Source organism: Chlorocebus sabaeus, chromosome 6 (genome assembly GCF_047675955.1).
Source record: "Chlorocebus sabaeus isolate Y175 chromosome 6, mChlSab1.0.hap1, whole genome shotgun sequence".
Taxonomy (NCBI): Eukaryota; Metazoa; Chordata; class Mammalia; order Primates; family Cercopithecidae; genus Chlorocebus; species Chlorocebus sabaeus.
The window spans coordinates 2,486,405-2,508,297 of NC_132909.1; the positions used below are offsets into that span (position 1 = coordinate 2,486,405).

Below are 21,893 nucleotides of genomic sequence, written 5' to 3' on the forward strand. Positions count from 1 at the left end.
GCAGAGGTTCCAGTGAGCCACGATCGTGCCATTGCACTCCGGCCTGGGCAACAAGAGTGAAACTCCATCTCAAAAAAAAAAAATGTGGAATAGTAGACATCGGAGGCTCAGGAGGGTGAGAGGGAGGTGGCAGGGTGAGAAATGACCTAAGGGGTACAATGTACACCATCTGTGTGATAGGTATACCAAAAGCCTAGATTTTACCACACAATATATACGTGTAACAAAACACGTACTGAAACCCCTTAAATGTACACAAATAAGGCAAAAAAAGATTTTCCAATGTTTAGAAATGTAACACTTTATTGAGGGGTTAAGATGTCCTTGTGAGACCGAGAGACCATGAAGGCCTTTCAGTGGCTCGTCCAAGGCCACAGAGCAAATAAAAACCACATATATCATATAAAATCTATGAATGGGGTGCCAGAAATCTCACGACCCAGAGTGTCAATGATCTGTACCTCCTGGGTGCAGCGTAACATAGGGCCCCAGTCCCTGTCCTTTGCAGGTGTTCGAGTCAGAGCCCAGGTTCCTCGCAATCAGATTTCTACCCTTGTAACTGTGTCACAGTCGTCTGTGATGGTCAGGTTAGGATTTCTCTCTTCCTCAGCCATCAGAAGTGCCTGGGTTTCCTCATCAAAATCAGTTTTTCTCAGCCTGGTAAAATATTTTAAAAAGGTTCTATTTTTAATCCACATATTTTTTCCCTTTTCTGCAGCCCATCTTTCTCCCTAATTCATCCTAGGACAAGCCTAGGAAACCCTGGTGTTACCTCCAAGAGGAAAGACATACACATCAAATGCAGCGGTATGCTGATAAATGTTACCCCTGGATCTCCAGAAAACAAATTTTAAAAGTCCCAATTTATAGCTTTGCCAATTTCTGTGGTGTAAATTCTCCACACCAATCATGGCCAATTTTGAGCTGCCCACTTGCCGTCACTAAACAGAGTTACAAGAGACAGGTACAGACACAAGTGGCTCTCACCAGCTTGTAGGAGCTGGCTCCAACATGTCACTGGACAGAAATAAGTGTCCAGACTCGGTTAGAGAGAGCATGCACTCCACATCAACATTTGGATTTGCAACAAGAAGTCAGTCAGCATTAGGGAGAAAGCCTAAAGCTATTTTTTTCAAAGATAAATTATTAATAGTTTCCATTATCTGAGTACCTGGGTCCTGGCCCTCTTCTAAGGCTTTTACATGCATATCTCATTAAATTTTCATAACTGCCTTATGAGGTAGCATAATTGTCCTAACTTGGGATGAAGACAATGAGAATAAACAATGTTAAAAGGTCACAAAAACCAGATAGTGGTAGTCTGCATACAAATTCAAGTCATCTGTTTCTGGAGCCCCCATACATTGTACCATTGCTTTGAATCACACAGAAGGATTAAGTATCACCGTGTATAATACCTCTTGTCTCCATTTGGCAGCTGTTTGCATGCAACTGTCCCACACTGTTGGAGTAAGCTATGTTCTTTAGTGCAACTATGTATCTTAATATACATCTTTGTGAGATGATCTATGGTCCCCGGCTGGAGGAAGATGAAAACTCACTTACTGAGTTCTGTCCTATTTATCACATTATCTGATGCATACTTTCATAATTACCATGCCAAATAATCACCCCTATTTTGTAGATAGGAGGCTGATAATCAAAGAGGACAAATGCCTTGCCCTGGGTTACAGGGTCAAACGTGGTGAGGCTGGAAGACAAACACAGACCTCCATGACTCAGAACGCAGACAATTTGAGTCTTTCCCCTTAATCGCGTGTCTACTTTGGTAGTCTACATTCTGAATCTTTAGCAAACATTAAAATGAGAAAGAGCCAGGCGTGGTGGCTCACTCCTGTAATCCCAGCATTTTGGGAGGCCGAGGCGGGAGGATCACCTGAGGTCGGGAGTTCAAGACCAGCCTGACCAACATGGAGAAACCCCATCTCTACTAAAAATACAAAAAATTAGCCAGGCATGGTGGCCCCTGCTTGTAATCCCAGCTATTCAGGAGGCTGAGGCAGGAGAATCGTTTGAACCCAGGAGGCAGAGGTTGCAGCGAGCCGAGATCCAGCCATTGCACTCCAGCCTGGGCAAGAAAAGCGAAACTCTGTCTCAGAAAAAAAAGAAAGAAAGAAAGAAAGAAAGAAAAGGAAATAATGTTGAGCACTCAGCCTTTCCAGGTGGAGATTTAAAAAGATAGACTTCAAGAAAACAAAACTATCTTCACAAAAGGGGGAAAAAAAATCAGTGAATGTTCTAGTGTTAGAATTATAACAGGTTTAACCCATTATATTTCCCTTTTCTGGAAATGAACAGCCTAGTAATAACTGCTGCCTATGATTGCCTTCATCTCATATTGGTTTGAAAACAGTAGGGGAAAATGAATGAGAAAAATAAGTGTTAAGGATTCTATTGTTATCTAGTAAAATAATGTTTGTGGGATTATATGTAATTATAAATATAACAAAAAATATAAATTTTGTTTATATTTATAAATGTTATACTTACAAATATACATATAAATTGTATTTTAAAATATTTAAAAATAAATATTTATGTATCATAATTTGTATTATAATAGTAACAAGTGATACAGGAGGTAAAATATTATTTAGGCAGATAGTGAGGGCCAAAGAGTCCTCAGCAGAGCTTCCCTTCTAACAAAAAGCAGCCTAAGAAATCATTTCTTTTCTAAGAAAGAACATCCTGAAAGATTGAGCTGCAAACATAAATAAGGGAGCTGGAAGATTGCACGGGGGGGAATGCCAGCAGCTGTGCCAGTGAACAGAGCCACCTGGGGGCCAGGCCTGTTCACCATGAAAGCACCATCTTCCCTTTTTTATTAGCATGGGTACAGTAAGAAAAAAATGGGCAACATGGTACAGCTCAGGCAGAGAACCTGCCCACTTAATAAAAAGACTGGGGTGGGGGCTGCCAGAGATTCACACCCTATACCAATAGCACACCTGGTCGTAAACAGTTTTTCATGCCCTATGTCGATCAGACACCACCTCCCCACCGGCTTGTCTTTAAAACTCTGCATTTCACCATGGATCCTGCAATTCATTTTTCTGAGACCCCTCTCTGTAGCTGACAGCTCTTCTTTCTTTGGCCTATTAAACTTCTCTTAACCTCACTCTTCGTGTGTCTGCGTCCTTGGATCTCCATGGCCCCGGGACAACGAACCTCGAGTGTTACCCCAGACAATGAGGCCACTCCAAAAGTGCTTCCATTCATTAGGCACTCACCATTCACCACTTACTGTGGTCAGAGTTTTATACTCACCTGCTTGGTTCTTACTCCTGCAACAACCCTGAGACAAGGAACATCATTTGCACTTTAAATGCAATGTGATTACACTGCAGGTCCCAGCCAATCCCTTCTTAGCCCATAGAGCACAGCAGACCCCAGCTCACCCGAGCACCTGCAGGGCGCACTCTGGGTGTCTCAGGGCCTCACAGAGCACAACCACCCCTGCGTAGTCCAAGGCGTTCAAGGTCAGGTTGAGCTGCTGCAGGGTCTTACTGCTGGTGAGAACAGACGCGAGATCCTTACAGCAGGCACTCGTTAACCCACATTCTTCCAACCTGCAATAAAAAGACACATAAGAAGTGACCCCAGCCTCAGGGTGGAGGTAGGATGGGATGTGAGCTAGATGTCTAGCTGAGGCACACCCCATTGCCTCAAGTGCCATATCTCACAGTCCAGTGTTTATGACATCAGATCATGCGTCTGCGGGTAGGTGGTAAAAGTGGCCACGACTGTCCATTCTTCTCTGTAGCCCTGCCTACACCAGTGTGACTTTGCAGCTCATTCCACTAAGAGAGTCTATTTCTGGCTTCACACCTTGCTTTGGATAATATAACACCTGAGCCAGCTTCATACCTTGATTTGGATAATGTAACACAATGGAAGCAAGGTTAGGAGAGTTCTGAGCCACCATCTTGGATATTTTTCTTCTTTGGAGATGGGGTCTCTGTCATCCCGGCTGGAGTGCAGTGGCATGATCATGGCCCACTGCAGCCTTGACCTCCTGGGTTCTAGCAATTTTCCTGCCTCAGCCTCCTGAGTAGCTGGGGCTACAGGCATGCACCACGCCTGGCTAATATTTGTGGAGACGGGGTTTCACCATGTTGCCCAGGCTGGTCTTGAGCTCCTAGGCTCAAGCTATTGGCCTGCCTCAGCCTTCGATAGCGCTGGGATGACAGGAATAAGCCATCACACCTGGTGATCTCGGATGTTTTCTATACTTCATCTCCTGAACTGCTGAGATGCTATGGGCTCAATTTTGTCCCTGCCAAAATGTATATGTTGAAGTCCTAACCCCCAATACCCCAAAACGGAATCATATTTGGATACAAGGTCTTTATAGAGGCAATTAAGCTAAAATGAGGACACTGTGTTGGGGGCCCTAGTCATATGACTGGTGTTCTCATAAGAGGATATTTGTACCCACACACATAGAGGGAAGAGAACGTGAAGACACAGGGAGAAGACAGACAGTCATCGACAAGACAAGGAGAAGGGCCTGGAGCAGATTCTCCCTCATGGTCTTCAGAAGGAGCCAACTCTGCTGACACCTTGATCTCAGACTTGCAGCCTCCAAAACCGTGAAATGATACATTTGTTATCTAAGCCACCCAGTCCATAGTACTTTTTAAACCCTGGCAAACTGATACAGATGCCATGTCAATGAGCCCAGACCAACCAGTTAGATGACTGGCTCGGTTACACCTGTCATCCCCAAGGGGACAGCCAGCCCAGCCAGCCAACCTCCATACCATATAGCAAGGTCAACCCAAACCAGCCAGTCCCTCAGTTAACCAGCTTCCTAAGCACACCTGGCTGAGGTCAGCAATGCCCAGACAAGCAGAGCCAGCAGCAATCTAACTGCTCATTGCCTTAAGCCCTCAAGTTTCACACTGGTTCATTACGCAACCACGGATAGTTGCTATGTGGTCCTGTTGGAGTCTTCCTCTTTCTCTTTCTTCCCATCCACTCTCCATCTTTGCCACTCATGAAAATATAACCAGGACTTTGGCAATACCCACCCAAGAACCTCTAAGCGGCAATTCGGATGCGTCAGAGCCCCACACAACAGCTTCACGCCCACGTCTCCTATTTCATTGCACCCAATTTCCAGAATCTTCAGGTTTTGATTGCTGACGAGAGCGGAGGCGAGGTCTTCACAGCCGGCAACAGTGATAAAACATTTTACCATACTGCAAAAGAGTAAGGGTACCATGCTTCAAGGCTATAACACCTCGGTCTAATATCAGGAAAAGAGACACCAAAGCATGACAGCCTTTGTCATTCATGTGGATAGGTACCATCAGTCCTCCATATCCACAGATTCAACCACAGGCAGATTGAAATTATTCAAGAATTAAAACAATAACACAACAATAAATAATACAAATGAAAAAACCAATAGAGTATAACTCTTCACACAGCATTTACATTGTATTACCTATCCTGGTAACTTAGAGACCATTTACAGTATTATGAGAAGATGCCTGTACGTTATATGCAAACACTATGAGCCAGGCACAGTGGCTCACGCCTGTAATCCCAGCACTTTAGGAGGCCGAGGCGGGCGGATCACCTGAAGTCAGAAGTTCGAGACCAGCCTGGCCAACATGGTGAAACCCCATCTCTACTAAAAAAAAAAAGTAATAATAATAATACAGAAAATTAGCTGGGCCTGCTGGTGTGTGCCTGTAGTCCCAGCTACCCAGGAGTCTGAGGTGGGAGAATCACTTGAACTCGGGAGGCAGAGGTTGCAGTGAGCTGAGATGGCACCACTGGACTCCAGCCTGGGCAACGAAGTGAGAGACTGTCTCTAAACAAACACTATGCCATTTTACATAAGGACCTTGAGCATCTGCAGATTTTGGAATCCTCAGAGGAAATCTGTAGCCAACCTCCTGCAGATATGGAGGGACAACTGGAATTGCCTCAGCACCGTTCATTGAAGGTCTCTCCTCTCTCTGCACCAGTGATAAACTATTCCACGATGCAACATCTGAACACACGTGGATCAGTCTGTTTCTGAGATCTCTCTTCTGTGTCTCTGGTCTATCTGCTTATCCCTGTGTGAATCTCACACTTTAATTCCTAAAACTTTAGAAAGTCTTGATACATTTAGAGCAAGGGCTCCTACATTATTTATTTTAATTTGAGATGGAGTTTCACTCTTGTTGTCCAGGCTGGAATGCAATGGCACGATCTCGGCCCACTGCAACCTCTGCCTCCTGGGTTCAGGTGATTCTCCTGCCTCAGCCTCCTGAGTAACTGGGATTACAGGCGCCCACCACCATACCTGGCTTTTTTTTTTTTTTTTTTTTTTTTTTTTTTTTAGTAGAGATGGAATTTCACCATTTTGGCCAGGCTGGTCTTGAACTCCTGACCTCAGGTGATCCACCTGCCTCAGCCTCCCAAAGTGCTGGGATTACAGGCATGAATCACCGCACCCGGCCCTACTTTTTATATTTTAGGTGTTTCTTAGGTATTATTGGCCTCTTGCAAATTCCATACACACTGTAAAATTTACTTTTCAAGTTCAATTCAATCACCAAACAAAAACATGGCATTTTCACTGGGATTTCATGAAAGCAAATGAATTCAACTTAAGGAGAACTGACTTTTTAGATGTTGAATATTTAAATCTTTGAATATAATATTGTTTTATGCCATAATTTGCTCATTCTCTACAAAAGTCTCACATACATCACGGTAGTTATTTCTAGGTAATTTTTTTTTTAATGTTACTATAAATGGTACTTTAATTCCACTAGCTTATTACTTCTTGTTGATATATCGGTAACTGTTTTTGATATATTGTTTCAAGCAAGCTTGTTAGACTCTAATTCTGGTAATTTAGCTATAGATTTTCTTGGATGTTTCTATGTACATTCAAATCATCTGCATAGACTTAGGTGTTTCTTCAAGGATTACAGGTTTAGTGTGTTTCTTACCTTGAAGCATTTGCTAAGATTTTCAGGACGTTGTTAACTAGAAGTGATTATAGCCACCATTCTTATTTTTTTCTTGATATTGAAGAGAAAGCTTTTCTATCATTAGACAAATGTTTGTTTTAGATTTTTTTGAATATATTCTTTAGATCATCAAGGAAGTTCCCAAATAATTTTTCAAGAGCTATATGTTTTAATTCAAACTTTTCTGCATTTTACATCATGATTTTTATTTGTAACCGGTAAAGTGATTTACGCTGATTTTTTTACTAATCTTTTTAATGTTAAAGCAACTTTACATTTTGGGGATAAGCCCAACTTAGTTATTATGTTTATTCTTTTAATACATTTATGGATTCTGCTTGCTAATATTCTGTTTAGTGCTTTTGCATTTCATGAAAGACACTAGCCTTTAATTCTGCTTTCTTACAAAAATTGTAAGGATTATATTACAACTGATAAAATTCTTGTTGGTTTCTGGCATTAAGATTATGCTAGTCACAAACAAAAGGTGGGGAGTTTCTTCTCTTCTGATCCTGAAAAAGTTGATTTCTAAGAGTGGAATTATTTATTCTTTGAAAATCTGGTAAGAATCACCAGTGAAAGCTTCTAAGCCTGAAATTTTCTATATAAAAAGGTTTGATTGATACATTTTTCTTTTGGGTACATTTAAGTTATTTTAGAAGCTTATTGAGTCTTGAAAATAGCTAAATTTTCAAGTTTATTGTGTAAAGTTGCTCATATTGAATCTTTTTAATATCTGTAGCATTTGTAGAAACGTTTCTTTACCCATTCTTGATATACACCTGCGCTGTTCAACGTGATAGCCAGCCACGTGTGACCACTGTGCACTTAGAATGCAGCTTGTCTGAATCTAGATGTGCCATAGTATAAAACAGTGAATCTTAAAGAGTTAATACAAAAAAAGTAAAATCTCATTAGTCATTTTTTGTACTGATTACATATTGAAGTGATATATGAATTACATATTGAAGTTTGATATATGGCTAAATAAACTATATTATTAAAATCAGTTTCAAATATTTACTTTCATTTTTTAATATGACTACTTGAAAATTTAATATTACCTGTGTGGCTTGCATTATATTCTATAGGACGGCATTAACAAAAATTGGTTTTGCAAAGCACCACCTTGCAGGTTTCTCATCTTTTCCATTGGGATTTTTGTTTTATTAGTTTCTGTCCTTATTTTTATTTCCTTCTGTCCTTTAGGGAGTTTATTTTACCATGAAAAAAAACCCTTAAGTTCATTATTCTTTAGATTCCTTTTAAAATATATACATGTACTACAGCTCCATCTGAGTTTGTTGCAAAGTATATTCTCTTTTCATTTCAACATACGTTCTAATTTCCATTATGATTTCTCTCCTTGGATTCCTGGACTGCATATGGGAAGTAATTATGTTCACCTCATAAAATTTAAAGTTCAATTGAGTAGGAAGATAATTTAAAAATTAGCAGGAACCAAATAATGAACCAGATGATACTTTGTCTTAAATTCTATTTTGTCTGATTCATACAGTTTCATCAGCTTCCTTTGGTTTAATATTTGCAAGGCCTTTTTTTCTATCCTTTCATTTTCATCGTTTTATTGAGGTAAAATTTACATGAGATTAACTATATTTAAGTGAACAGTTCAGTGGCATTTACTACAGTTCACCATGTTGTACAACCACAACCTTATGTTTTAATAAGTAACTTGTAAACATTAGTTGTTTTAATATGGTAATTTTTTCTTAGCTGAGACATTTCATCTGTTTATATCTAATTACTAGTATATTTGAATTCAAATATATATCTTGTTTTACATTTTCTTATCTGTTCCTTCAATTTTTGTTTCCTCACTCTTTTTTGGATTGGGTATTTTTAATCATTCTGTCTCCTCTTTTCTGCTAATTTGAGTATTCACTTCAATCTACCCCTTTATACTTTGTTATGGCGCTTGTATATGTTTTCTATTAAATCTTCAAGACTGTATTATTTTTATACACAAACCACATTTTGTTTAGATTTATCCAGACATCTACCACTTCCTTTGCTCTGTCTCTCTTCCATCTGGAATGATTAACTTCGTCTAAGACACAGTCTTTAGAATTACTTTTAGGAAGGATCTGGTGGTAAGAAATTGGTATTTATTGGAAAAGGTGTTTTATCCTCATTCTCGATAGTTTTTGGTGGCTATAGAATTCTAGGTTGACAATCCACCCTCCCCTCTCCCCACCATATTGAATATCTCCCTGTACTGCCCTCTGGTTTCCACTGTTACTCTTCACCCAAGTCTGTCTATCCTTTCTTGTAGATCATTTCCACCAGCTCCCAGCCCCTCGTTAAACCTTTCCAGGCCAACATCTTTATATCGGGTGTTCTACAGTTTCTCCACTATTGATCCTGTTAAGCACTTATTTGGATGCTTGAATCTGAACTAGAATCTTTCATCAGTTACAGAAAAATTTTAGCCTTAAAATATTTTATCTTTCTGGGATTCCCAGTAAGTGTGTTAGAATGTCTTAATCATCTAACTCTTATAAGCTAATTCTAAGTTTACTTATTTTTCTGTTTGCATGCTGCTTTCTAGGTAATTATAACCTATCTTCTATTTTACTATGTTTTCTTTAATTATGTCTAATCTACTATTCACCCCATATATTATTATATTTATAATTTCTAGTTGTATTATTTGTTCATTTAATCTCCTTTTTCCCTGAGATTCAAACTTGTTATATTTCTGGAAACACAGGAAGTATAATTGCTTTATAGATAATTAGATAAAGTTTGGTAGGTGTTTGTATTTTGACTTGTCCTTGGCTCAATGTGCTTTATTTCCTTGTGGTTTGGGTTATTTTAACTGTGTGGTATTTACTGACCTTAAAAATTCCTTTTAGGAATAAGCCAAGGTCAAGGATCATGTCATCCTATTACCGACCTCCAGAGATGATGTGCTCTTGTTTCTTTCAGGTGTCGGCTTCAGTACTAGTTTAAGATTATGTTGTGGTTTTTTTTAATATGTCTTAAGGATTTTTGGAGAGCCTTAAGTGCTATCTACTTAGCCTGCTACTTTAGAATATTTCTGTTTAAGCTGGGTGCACCTGTAATCCCAGCACTTTGGGAGGCTGAGGTGGGTGGATCACGAGGTCAGGATATCTAGACTATCCTGGCTAACACAGTGAAACCCTGTCTCTACTAAAAATACAAAAAAATTAGCTGGGTGTGGTGGCAGACACCTGTAGTCCAGCTACTCGGGAGGCTGAGGCAGGAGAATGGCGGGAACCCGGGAGGCGGAGCTTGCAGTGAGCCAAGATCGCACCACTGCACTCTAGCCTGGGTGAGAGAGTGAGACTCTGCCTCAAAAAAAAAAAAAAAAAAAAAAAAAAAGAATATTTCTGTTTAGCTTCTAGATGCTTTTAAGTTTTTTCTTAATATTGTATCTGACATTTTTGGTGTCTTTCAGTGTCAATGATTGGCCCAGATAGCCTACCACACCATCGGGAGAGAATGAATGCATTTTGTGTTTTTGTTATGTTATTTAACACACTCTTCGAGTGAGGAATACAAAATTCTAAACTCTGATTTCCTAATGGATTAGGTAAAAATCATGCTGCCAAATTTCACAAGTCTGTATTTTTTCAGGAAAAGAGCATAACATATTATCCTAACTGGGAACTCTAAAACATTGCCACTGCTGCTACAGGGATTACCCAGATATTTCTCTATGTGAGGACATGAAATTAAATCTTTGCACTATCTCCTTTCTTGCTGATCTCATGCTACCCTCTCCTCTGTCTTCTTCTAAAGCATTCTCTGTTACACACATTAATTCTCAAGTGTATTTTTGGATCTCCCGCCTTCACATTTTACCCTTCTACCTGGAATTTTGGCTTTATTTTTGCACCTGATGAAATTGTATTCATCTTGTAGAACACGCACCAAATATCGTCTTAGCCATGAAATTGCCCCTCAGGTCCCAGACCTAATTCTGGCTCTCTTAGGCCTCTGCAGAACTATTTACAACATATTAAATCTGAGACACAGAAGTCAGGGTGCAGATTTGTTTACATGAACGTCTCTACAAGAATCTGAGGCAACTATTTTTTAAACCTTCACATTCCCAGGCACAGACACTATGGCCTTCCTCAGTTCCAGGTGCCCTATTTTCAGAAGCGCATGCCCTTGAAAAGACGGCCTGTTCTTCCAAGAAACAGCAAAAAACCTACCACAGCGAATCCAGGCGGCAGTCTGGGCGTTTCAAGGCCTCGCAGAGGGTTTTCAGTCCTTCGTCCTTCAGGACATTGGCGCCGAGGTCTAGATAGCGCACGCTCTTGTTATGCAGAAGCATTTCAGAGATGTATTCACAGCACTGCTCACTGAGGTGGCAGTAAGCCAGCCTATGGGGACAAAACCACAAGGAGAAAAGAAGGAGAGTGAAGAGGGACATGTCGTCTCAGGGAGCTTTGCTTAATCTCATATTCAGGGTAGTATTTCTATAATCTCACAAACTCCCCAACTAAGATGAAGTTCTGGATTATCTGAAAACACCCTCTCTCATTTCTTCTTTTCTTTGAGACGGAGTTTTGCTCTTGTCACCCAGACTGGAGAGCAACAGTGTGATCTCAGCTCACTGCGACCTCCACCTCCTGGGTTCAAGTGATTCTCCTGCCTTAGCCTTCCAAGTAGCTGAGATTACAGGCACCCAAAACCATACCTGGCTAATTTTTGTATTTTTAGTAGAGATGGGGTTTCACCATATTGGCCAGGCTGGTCTTGAACTCCTGACCTCAGGTGATCTGCCCACCTCGGCCTCCCAAAATGCTGGGATTACAAGGCATGAGCTACCGCGTCTGACCCTCTCATTTCTTCTTACTTGCCCGATAGGAGAATTAGAAAGTAAGAGGGTAACGCAGAAGGAAAAAGTATCGTGTAATATGGCATAGCTAATACTCTAATAGGGCTTTAATTTTGGTTCTAATTCTTTATTTGATGATGTCCTTTGACAAGACGTGAGCCTTCTGAGACTCTTCTCTCATGGACTGGTAAAGTGCATTGATTACCTCGTGTGTAGTATCCTCAACTTTTTCAATTTCATTATTCTTTAAAATAATAATAGGTTCAAAACTTTTTTTTTTTTTTTTTTTTCTCCGAGACAGGGTCTGGCTCTGTCACCTAGGCTGGAGTGCAGTGGCATGATCACAGCTCATTGCAGCCTCTACCTCCCGGGCTTCAAGGGATCCTCCCACCTCAGTACCTCAGTCTACTGAGTAGCTGAAACTGCAGGTGTGTGCCACCACACCAAGCAAATTTTTTATTTTTATTTTTTGTCAGGATAGAGTTTCGTCATGTTGCCCAGGCTGGTCTTGAACTCCTGGGCTCAAACGATTCACCTGTCTTGGCATCCCAAAGTGTTGGGAATATAGGTGGGAGCCTCCACTCCCAGCCAGTTTATGAATTTTTTTTTTTTTTAAGGATCCATGTTCGCTTTGAAAAAAAGTGTGGAGTAGAAAAAAACAAAAGTAGAAGGTGAAAGCTAGTGATGAATGAACCACACATGGCCTACAGATATTTAAACTTTCTGGCACTTTCGTGTTTAACAAAATCAGTTGGCAATCTATAACCATCATTAAAATTTTATATGAAATCTAGATTTCAACCTCTGTTGAAAACTGGGCTATCTGGCAATAAGGAGTCACATTCCTACGTGGAAATCCAACAGGCTAGGACAGAACGGGCAGCTGCTTCCTGTCGACAGACACAAGATCTGCATTTCCACGCAGGCCTCACCCAGCTTGCTTCTTTCTTATATCTCCATTTTCTGGCATATCCAGGCATTTGTGGGCTTTTGTTGTTGTTGTTTCCTTTGAGACAGTCTCGCTCTGTCTCCCAGGCTGCAGTGCGGTGGTGCGATCTTGGCTCACTGCAACCTCTGCCGCCCAGGTTCAAGCGATTCTCCTGCCTCAGCTTCCCTCGAGAGTAGCTGGGATTACAGGCATGCACCCCCATGCCCGGCTGATTTTTGTATTTTGTATTTTTAGTAGAGACGGGGTTTCACCAACTCTGGGAGTCTACCAACTTCCATCTGGGTTCCCCTTCCTGAACTGCATCCTGAAATCTCTCCCCAGGTAGTAACCCAGGACAAATACAGGACTCACGTGTTTGTCCCTCATTGCTCAGGAGTCACTGTCCTTCATTGCCTGATGTCTGAGGTCTTAAACAGTTGCTTTATTTAGTTGGTTATTTTTGGTTGTTTTGGGTGGGAGGTTAAGTCCTGTCCCCATCCCTCTATTTTAGCTTGAGGTATAAATCCTCTCATTTTCTTGACATTTTCAGAACACTCTCACTTTCATGTTGTTCATGTTTCAAAATGCCCGGAAAGTATAAAGAGGGAAAAATCTCCATCCTCCCCTATCTTCCAGCTTCCCAGTTCTATTTCTCACAGTCAGCCTATACTATACTATTTCTTCCAATGATATTTGTGTATTAAAAAAATAGACACAATCGAGACCAGCCTGACCAACATGGAGAAACCCCATCTCTCCTAAAAATACAAAATTAGCCGGGCGTGGTGGCACATGCCTATAATCCCAGCTACTCGGGAGGCTGAGGCAGGGGAATTGCTTGAACCTGGGAGGCAGAGGTTGCAGTGAGCCGAGATCACACCACTGCACTCCAGCCTGGGCAACAAGAACAAAACTCCACCTCAAAAAAAAAAAAAAAAAAAAAAAAAAGGCCGGGTGCAGTGGCTCACGCCTGTAATCCCAGCACTTTGGGAGGCCGAGACGGGCAGATCACGAGGTCAGGAGATCGAGACCATCCTGGCTAACATGGTGAAACCCCGTCTCTACTAAAAAAAAAAAATACAAAAAATTAGCCGGGCGAGGTGGCGGGCGCCTGTAGTCCCAGCTACTCGGGAGGCTGAGGCAGGAGAATGGCGTGAACCCAGGAGGTGGAGCTTGCAGTGAGCCGAGATCGTGACACTGCACTCCAGCCTGGGGGACAGAGCGAGACTCCATCTCAAAAAATAAAGACACAAATGCATATATATTCTTCTGTCCTCCCTCTTTTTTTAATAAGTATCACCTAAAGATATTAGAATTCCATTAATCGGTAAATCAACTGGCCTTTACCACTTACTCATCTGTCTTCCTTCTGTGTTTTACGTACCCTAAAACTGACTTGAATAGTCTCTTCTCATCCAATTACTGAAAGAACATCACATGTAGTATTAACTGGGGTCAACAGGCCCACAGACATTTTGCTCTGCTACTGTCCCAAGTACCTACCGGGTCCACTCTCCATGCCTGAAGTAACCGTTATCAACACAGGAAGTACCATGTGTGTTGCAGGTGCATTCATCCAACCTCCTCACAGTTTTGAAATGTAGTACGTGTTCTGTCTAGACAATCTCAATTGATAGCCGTAAGACCTCTAAGACAGGATCTCTCCCTCCATTCAAAGTTAAATATTTTGCTCAAGAAGACAGTGCCTATGTGGTAAATCCTAAAATAGAACTCAAGTCTTTTCTGATTCTTAGGCATGAGCTTTTAAACCTCTGCTATGTGGCCTCCATCAATGAGCAGATTGTTGTCAATAGGCCCAGGTTTCGACTGTCGCCACGGCCCCCCGCCTCCCCCGACATCCACTCACATCAGGTATACCAGCACCGTGTCTGGGTTGCACAGGGCTTCACACAGAAGAGGCAAGCCTGCGTCTAAGTCGTTGCAGGATACATTCAGATACGTCAGCTTCTTGTTGTTGGTTAGAAGGCAGGCAAGGACTTCACAATCGATGGGTGAGAGGAAACAATTTACCAGCCTGCAGGAAAGGGAAAAGGTCACATTCTGTTGGTTTCTAGTTCCTGGACTCATTCCTCTTGCTAATCCTGTAAGAGTCAGGAAGCCCACATTTGCCGTCCTTGAGAGACTCACTGCCTCCCAACCCCTTTCTTGATCCCTGTCAACCCGGTCTCTGGGGTACAGAGACAGCCAACCTGAGACATACAGTCTCAGTTATATGCATGCTTGGCTTATGGTCTGTGGGGTACAGAGACGGCCAACCTGAGACGCACCATCTCAGTTATATGCATGCTTGGCTTACGGTCTCTGGGGTACAGAGACGGCCAACTTGAGACGTACAGTCTCAGTTATACGCATGCTTGGCTTATGGTCTCTGGGGTACAGAGACGGCCAACCTGAGACGCACCATCTCAGTTATACGCATGCTTGGCTTACGGTCTCTGGGGTACAGAGATGGCCAACCTGAGATGCACCATCTCAGTTATATGCATGCTTGGCTTACGGTCTCTGGGGTACAGAGATGGCCAACCTGAGATGCACCGTCTCAGTTATATGCATGCTTGGCTTAGCCTCCCCCAGTAACTTATCTCACTGCACTTGGAGAAAATCCCAAAATATACAACATGATCCACGAGGGTCCTACCCATTCCCAAGCCCCCGTGTCCCAGTCACCCTGGTTCTTTTCAGTTGCTTGACAACACCAGTTTCATTCTCTAAGGAATTATTCATGTTTGATCCTCCCCAAACTCATCTTTAGCGGCTCCTTTACCGAACTTGGGCTATTTTGCATGTGTGCACCCCAAGTGGAATGCTCTTTTTCTGGCCTGTGGTTAGACACAACCTCATTATTCAGGTCTTTGCTCAAGTAATATCTCCTCAAAGAATATGGAAGAAGCCTTGAACCTGAGTCCCATAGGACTCCTTTTTTGGGGGCTTGAGTTGATTTGTGTTGCCAGTAGTTGTGGTTTTCTATTACCTCAACCACACTCCTTACCTCTGGCTGCCACAAAAAATAAACTAAACTCAGAGACAATAGCATAAAGATGAAAGCCCTCATGGGAGTTGTCAAGAAATAAACGTGGAATTGGCAAGTCACCGAGTCCACGGCTCCTCACGCCTCTGCAGGAGGGCTCTGTGGCCATGCGTGCTTTTAACGTTGTTCCTAGCTTTAAGATATAGGTTGGTGCGGCCGGGTGCAGTGGCTCAAGCCTGTAATCCCAGCACTTTGGGAGGCCAAGGAGGGCGGATCACGAGGTCAAGAGATCGAGACCATCCTGGCCAGCATGGTGAAACCCCGTTTCTACTAAAAATACGAAAATTAGACGGGCGTAGTGGCAGCTACTCAGGAAGCTGAGGCAGGAGAATTGCTTGAACCGGGAGGCTGAGGTTGCAGTGAACAGAGAGCACACTGCTGCACTTCAGCCTGGGTGCAGACAGAGCGAGACTCCCTCTAAAAAACAAAACTAACAACAACAACAACAACTCTCTCTCTATATATATATACACATACACACATATATATGTGTATACACACATATATGTATATACATATGTACACACATATACACACATATATGTATATACATATATACACGCATATACATACACATATATATGTATATACATATATACACGCATATATATACACATACGTGTGTGTGTGCGTGTGTATATATGTTGGTACAAAAGTAATTTGCCATTAATGGCAGAAACTGCAATTACCTTTGCACTAACCCAATATTATTTTCAAGGAGTGAAAAAAATACAATGTGGCCTACTTCACACTATGCACAAAAATTTACTCAAAATGGATCATACAGATTTCAATATAAGAGGCAAAACAAAACTTTTAAAAGAAAACAAAGGGCCAGGCACAGTGGCTCACACCTGTAATCCTATCACTCTGGAAGGCCAAGACAGTCGGATCACCTAAGGTCAGGGGTTTGAGACCAGCCTGGCCAACATAGTGAAACCCCATCTCTACTAAAAAAAAAAAAAAGATACAAAAATTAGTCGGGCATGGTGGTGCACACCTGTAATCCCAGCTACTCGGGAGGCTGAGGTAGAAGAATCACTTGAACCCAGGAGGTGAAGGTTGTATAAACTGAGATTGCACCACGGCACTCCAGCCTGGGCAACAGAGTGAGACTCATCTCAAATTTGGGGGGAAAAAGGAAAGAAAAAGTTAATCTTACTGAACTTCGGTTAGGCAATGGTTTTGTAGCAATTACACCAAAAGCACAAGAGACAAAATAAAAAAATAAAGTGTATCTCAGATTAGAAGCTTTTGTGCTTCAAAAGGACACCATTAAGAAGGTGAAAAGACAACTCACAGAATGGCAGAAAATATTCACAAAGCATGTCTCATATATAACTTGTAATCAGAAAATATAAAGAACCCAATTAAAAAATGTGCAAAGGTGTTGCCAACAACCATATGAAAAATGCTCATTAATCATTAGAAAAGTGCAAATCAAAGTCACAAGGAGATACCATCTCACACAAGTCAGAATGGTTATTATTAAAAAGTCAAGAAATAATATATGCTGGTGAGGTTGCAGAGAAAAGTGTACACTTATACATTTTTGTAGGAATGTAAATTAGTTCAGCCATGATGGAAAGCAGTTTGGCCATTTCTGAAAGAACTTCAAATACAGTTACCATCAAGCCAGCAATCCCATTATTGGGTATATACCCAAAGGAATATAAATCATTCTATCAGAAAGACATATGCACCTGTATGCTCATCACAGCACTATTCACCTAAATACCCATCAACAGTGGGCTAGATAAAGAAAATGTGGTACATATACACTACGGAATACTATACAGCCATAAAAAAGAATAAGAGAAAATCCTTTGTAGCAACATGGATGGAGTTGGAGGTCATTATCCTTAGCAAACTAATGCAGGAACAGAAATCCAAATATCACATGTTCTCACTTACAAGTGGAAGCTAAACACCAAGTACATATAGACATGAAGAAGAAAACAACAGACACCAGGGCCTGCTTGAGAGCCGAGGGTGGGAAGAAGGTGAGGAAGAAAAAACTACCTATCTGGTACTATGCTTATTAACAGGTGATGAAATAATTTGTATACCAAACCTCCATGACACGCAATTTACTTATATAATAAACCCGTACCTGTACCCCTGAATGTAAGATAAAAGTTTTTAAAAATGTGTGAAGGACTTGAAAATACATTTCTCCAAAGAAGATACAGAAATAATCAAAACGCACAGGAAAAGATGCTCAACGTCATTAGTCATTCAGGAAAAGCAAATCAAAACCACAATGAGATGCTCCTTCACACCTACTAGGATGAGTATAATAAAAAAATAAGTAAATATAATAATAAATAAAATATAAGTAAATAAGTAAAAAGTAAGCAAAGATGTGGAGAAAATAGAACGCTCAGACATTGCTGGTGGGAATACAGAATTGTGCAGTCACCGAGGAAAATCTAACCTGGTGGTTCCTCTAAAAGTTAAATATGGAATTACTATATAACCTAGCAATTCTACTGGTTACAAGCCCAAAAGAAGTGAAAGCAGGTGTTCAAACATGAGTGTTCATAGAGCTCTATTCAGAATAGCTAAAAGGTGGTAACAACCCAAGTGTTCATCACTAGATGACTAGAAGAACAAAATGGGGAATATCTAGACAGTGGAATACTATTTAGCCAAGAAAAGGAATGAAGTACTGATACATGGTATAATTTGGATAAACCTTGAAAACATACTGCTAAGTGAAAGTAAGCCATTCACAAAAGACCACATGTGATTCAACTTATATGAGATGCCTAGGATAGGAAAATCCAATAGGACTGAAAGTTTATTAGTAATTCCCAGGGACCAGAGAAATAAGGGCATGAGGAGCGAATGCTAACGGGTATGGGGTTTCTTTCTGAGATAATGAAAACATTCTAAAAAATCAGACAGTCATGATGGTTGTACATCCTCATGAATATATATGAAGATCACTAAACTATATAAAGTGTACAATTATACTTTAAAAGCATTTTAAAGTATATAAATACTTTAAAAGCACATTTTAAAGTATAAAGTATATGAAGTACATACTTTAAAAGTATGTTTTGGGGTATGTGGATATCACAATAAAGCTGTTATTTTTTTTAAAAAAAGGGGGGGGTTTGGGTCTTTTTGTGTTTGGTTGATGCAAGCTCAGAAAAATGGCCGACAAAGACTAGTATAGAGAAGTATTTGAATGTGTGAATACCAATGAAGATAAGTAGAGGGTAAGTATTTAGAGGAAACCCTTATTTAATTGCAAAAAAAAAATGCTTGAATTAAAACATACATACTGGAAAGTACACACAATGGTTAAGTGCCAGCCAATGGACTGTCATGAATTTAAGGCACTTGAGTTACCAGCATGTCAAAAAACAGAGCGGGTTCATCATCTCCTATATCCCTTTCTGGTCACGATCTTAACAAAGTTAACAGCTGTCAGACATGGTTCGGCTGTGTCCCCACCCAACTCTCAAGTCAAACTGTAATCCCAGTGTTGGAGGAGGGGTCTGGAGGGGAGATGGAATCCTGGGGGTGGTTTCTAGCGGTTTAGCATCATCCCCTAGTGTTGTTCCTGTGAGAGTCCTCACCCAAGCTGGTTGTTTGAAAGTGTGTAGCGCTTTCCCCCTTTTCTCTCTTCTTCCTGCTCCCCCGCGTAAGACATGCCTGCTTTCCCTTTGCCTTCTGCCACGATTGCAAGTTTCCTGAGGCCTCCCCAGAAACAGAAGCCTGTACGTCCTGCAGAACCATAAGCCAATTACACTTCTTTTCTTTATAAATTACCCAGTCTCAGGTATGTCTTTATAGCAGCACGAGAACGGAGGAATACACTGCCCGAACCTCCAACACCAGAGCCTTGCCCATCTTTAAACTTCACAGGCATAAAGCCATAGGATGTACTCTTGAGTCTGGCTCATTGCCATCAACGGTGTCTGAGATTCATCCCAGTTTTTGCATATGGCCGGGAGTATTCATTCTCATGGAAAGGGAGCATGTAACCACAGGTTTCTCATCCAACTTACTGTCAGTGGTATTTCTACTTCTCAGAGATTCTGAATGCCTGCTGGGAATGCTTTGGTGCCTGTCTTTCAGCAAACTGAGACAGTCCCTCTGTCCACCTCCAGGTGGAATTACTGGGTTACACAATCTGCCAGAATCCATGAAGGCTGAAGACAAACACAGTTTTCCAAAATGACTGCATCAATTGAGAAACTTTAACCTCCCTATTCAAGTTCTCAGGAAACTAAGTTTGCACACAAATCCTAGAAGAAAAAGGTGGATGTGTGAAAACTATGCAGCCCCTCCCTGCAAAAAGAAATGCATAGTCTTCTTTGAAATCCCATCAGTGGTCTCAGGAAACGGAGACTTACGCTAGCTCTTTTACGTTGCCCGCTGGGGAGTTCAAGGCATCACAGAGGGACCTGACGTCATCACGAGAGAGTTTCGTGAGAGTGAAGCTCAGGTATTTCAAGTCTGGCTGATAAAAGAGCATCTCAAAGAGCTGACCACTCGGGCCAGAAAAGGAAACGTTATTTATTCTGCAAAAACAAAGAAAATTTTGGATGAGTTTCATCTAACGGGAGCACAGTCTGCACACCTATGTTTGTCTCTTATCATCTGTAATGAACTCATTCTCTGATTTCACAGCCCAGTGACACAGCTCAGTGGTTCTCAACTTGAGAGATTCTGGCCCCACAAGGGACAGCTGGCAGTGTCTGGACACTATTTCGGTTATCTGGACAAGGGGAAGCTATTAGCATTTAGAGGGTAGAGACCAGGGATGCATCTTAATACCCTACAATGCACCGAACAGCCCTATGATGAAGAATGAGCTGCAATGAGATGTCCAGAAGTGCTGAGGTTGAGAAACGGCTCTGGGTGTTAATTCTTTGCTCGTGCAGTTAGCCTCAACTGAAAGCTAGAGGTGAGATGAATATGTCATCTCCGTGACATACTCGAGTCAAGGTCGATTCGCAACTTACCCGAGCCTCTGAAGGCGACAGCTGGGATGCCTCAGCTGGTTACACCAGATCACAAAGGTCGACTCGCTGAGGGTGCTGTCCTGTACCTGGAGCTCTCTGAGGTGCCCGCTGGTAGTGAGCACAGAGCAGATGTGATGCCAACAGACAAGGCTGTAATCCGACCTGCGGTCAAGAAAGGACGAGCTTTCCACGGGCAGGCAGTCAACATAAGCCACTTGTAACACACACACGCACTACTCTGTCTTCTCAAACAGAAGACGTCTGAGGCAGAGCCTCCTTCAGTCAGAAGGAGATCCTTCAGGTAAGCTCACCTTATGTTAGTGGTTCTCAACCTGGGGTGACGTTTCCCCCCAGGGGACATTTGGGGATGTCCAGAGGCCTTTTTGGGTGTTATAACTTGAGGGAGGGGTGCTTCTGGAGTCTAGTGAGTAGAGACCAGGGATATTTCTAAACATCCTACAATGCACAGGACAGCCCCCCACTGTAACAGGAGAGCCAGCCCCCAAAACATCACCAGTGCCAAGGTTGAGAAACCCTATCTTATATCCAAAACAGGTTTTGTTTTGTTTTGAGATGGAGTTTCACTCGTTGCCCAGGCTGGAGTGCAATGGTGCAATCTCAGTTCACTGCACCCTCCACCTCCCAGGTTCAAGCGATTCTCCTGCTTCAGCCTCCTGAGTAGCTGGGATTACAAGTGTGTGCTCCCATGCCTGGCTAATTTTTGTATTTTTAGCAGAGGCAGGGTTTCCCCATGTTGGCCAGGCTGGTCTCAAACTCCTAACCTCAAGTGATCCGCCTGCCTCAGCCTCCTGAAGTACTGGGATTATGGGAACCCGCTACCATGCCCGGCTAATTTTAGCATTTTTAGTAGAGACAGGGTTTCGCCACGTTGGCCAGGCTGGTTTATAATAAAAGATGAGGCAGCACAGCCCAGTCATTAAGTTGACATCTTCAGCCTAGGCTCAGCCCTAAAACTCTCCACGTCCTAACTATGAGATCCTGGCAGCTCACTTGACTTCCAGTTTCCTCACCTGTAACAGGATAATAGGATCCACCACACGTGATTCTTTTGGGTTTTGAGATGGGGTCTTGCTCT

At 41.9% G+C, this 21,893-nt stretch overlaps 1 protein-coding gene across 1 annotated transcript in view; it reads right to left on the reverse strand.

Moving 5' to 3' along the window:
* Positions 1–276: 276 nt before the first annotated feature.
* The window catches only part of NLRP4 (NLR family pyrin domain containing 4), a 41,981-nt gene continuing 20,364 nt past the window's right edge, over positions 277–21,893 (reverse strand). The window contains exons 4-10 of the mRNA XM_007998210.3: positions 20,798–20,959; positions 20,186–20,353; positions 14,634–14,801; positions 11,210–11,380; positions 5,055–5,225; positions 3,420–3,590; positions 277–657 (exon numbers count right to left, since the gene is read on the reverse strand). Of these exons, the coding sequence (XP_007996401.3) occupies positions 540–657; positions 3,420–3,590; positions 5,055–5,225; positions 11,210–11,380; positions 14,634–14,801; positions 20,186–20,353; positions 20,798–20,959 (1,129 nt within the window). The 3' untranslated portion in view covers positions 277–539. The remainder of the gene's footprint in view (positions 658–3,419; positions 3,591–5,054; positions 5,226–11,209; positions 11,381–14,633; positions 14,802–20,185; positions 20,354–20,797; positions 20,960–21,893) is intronic.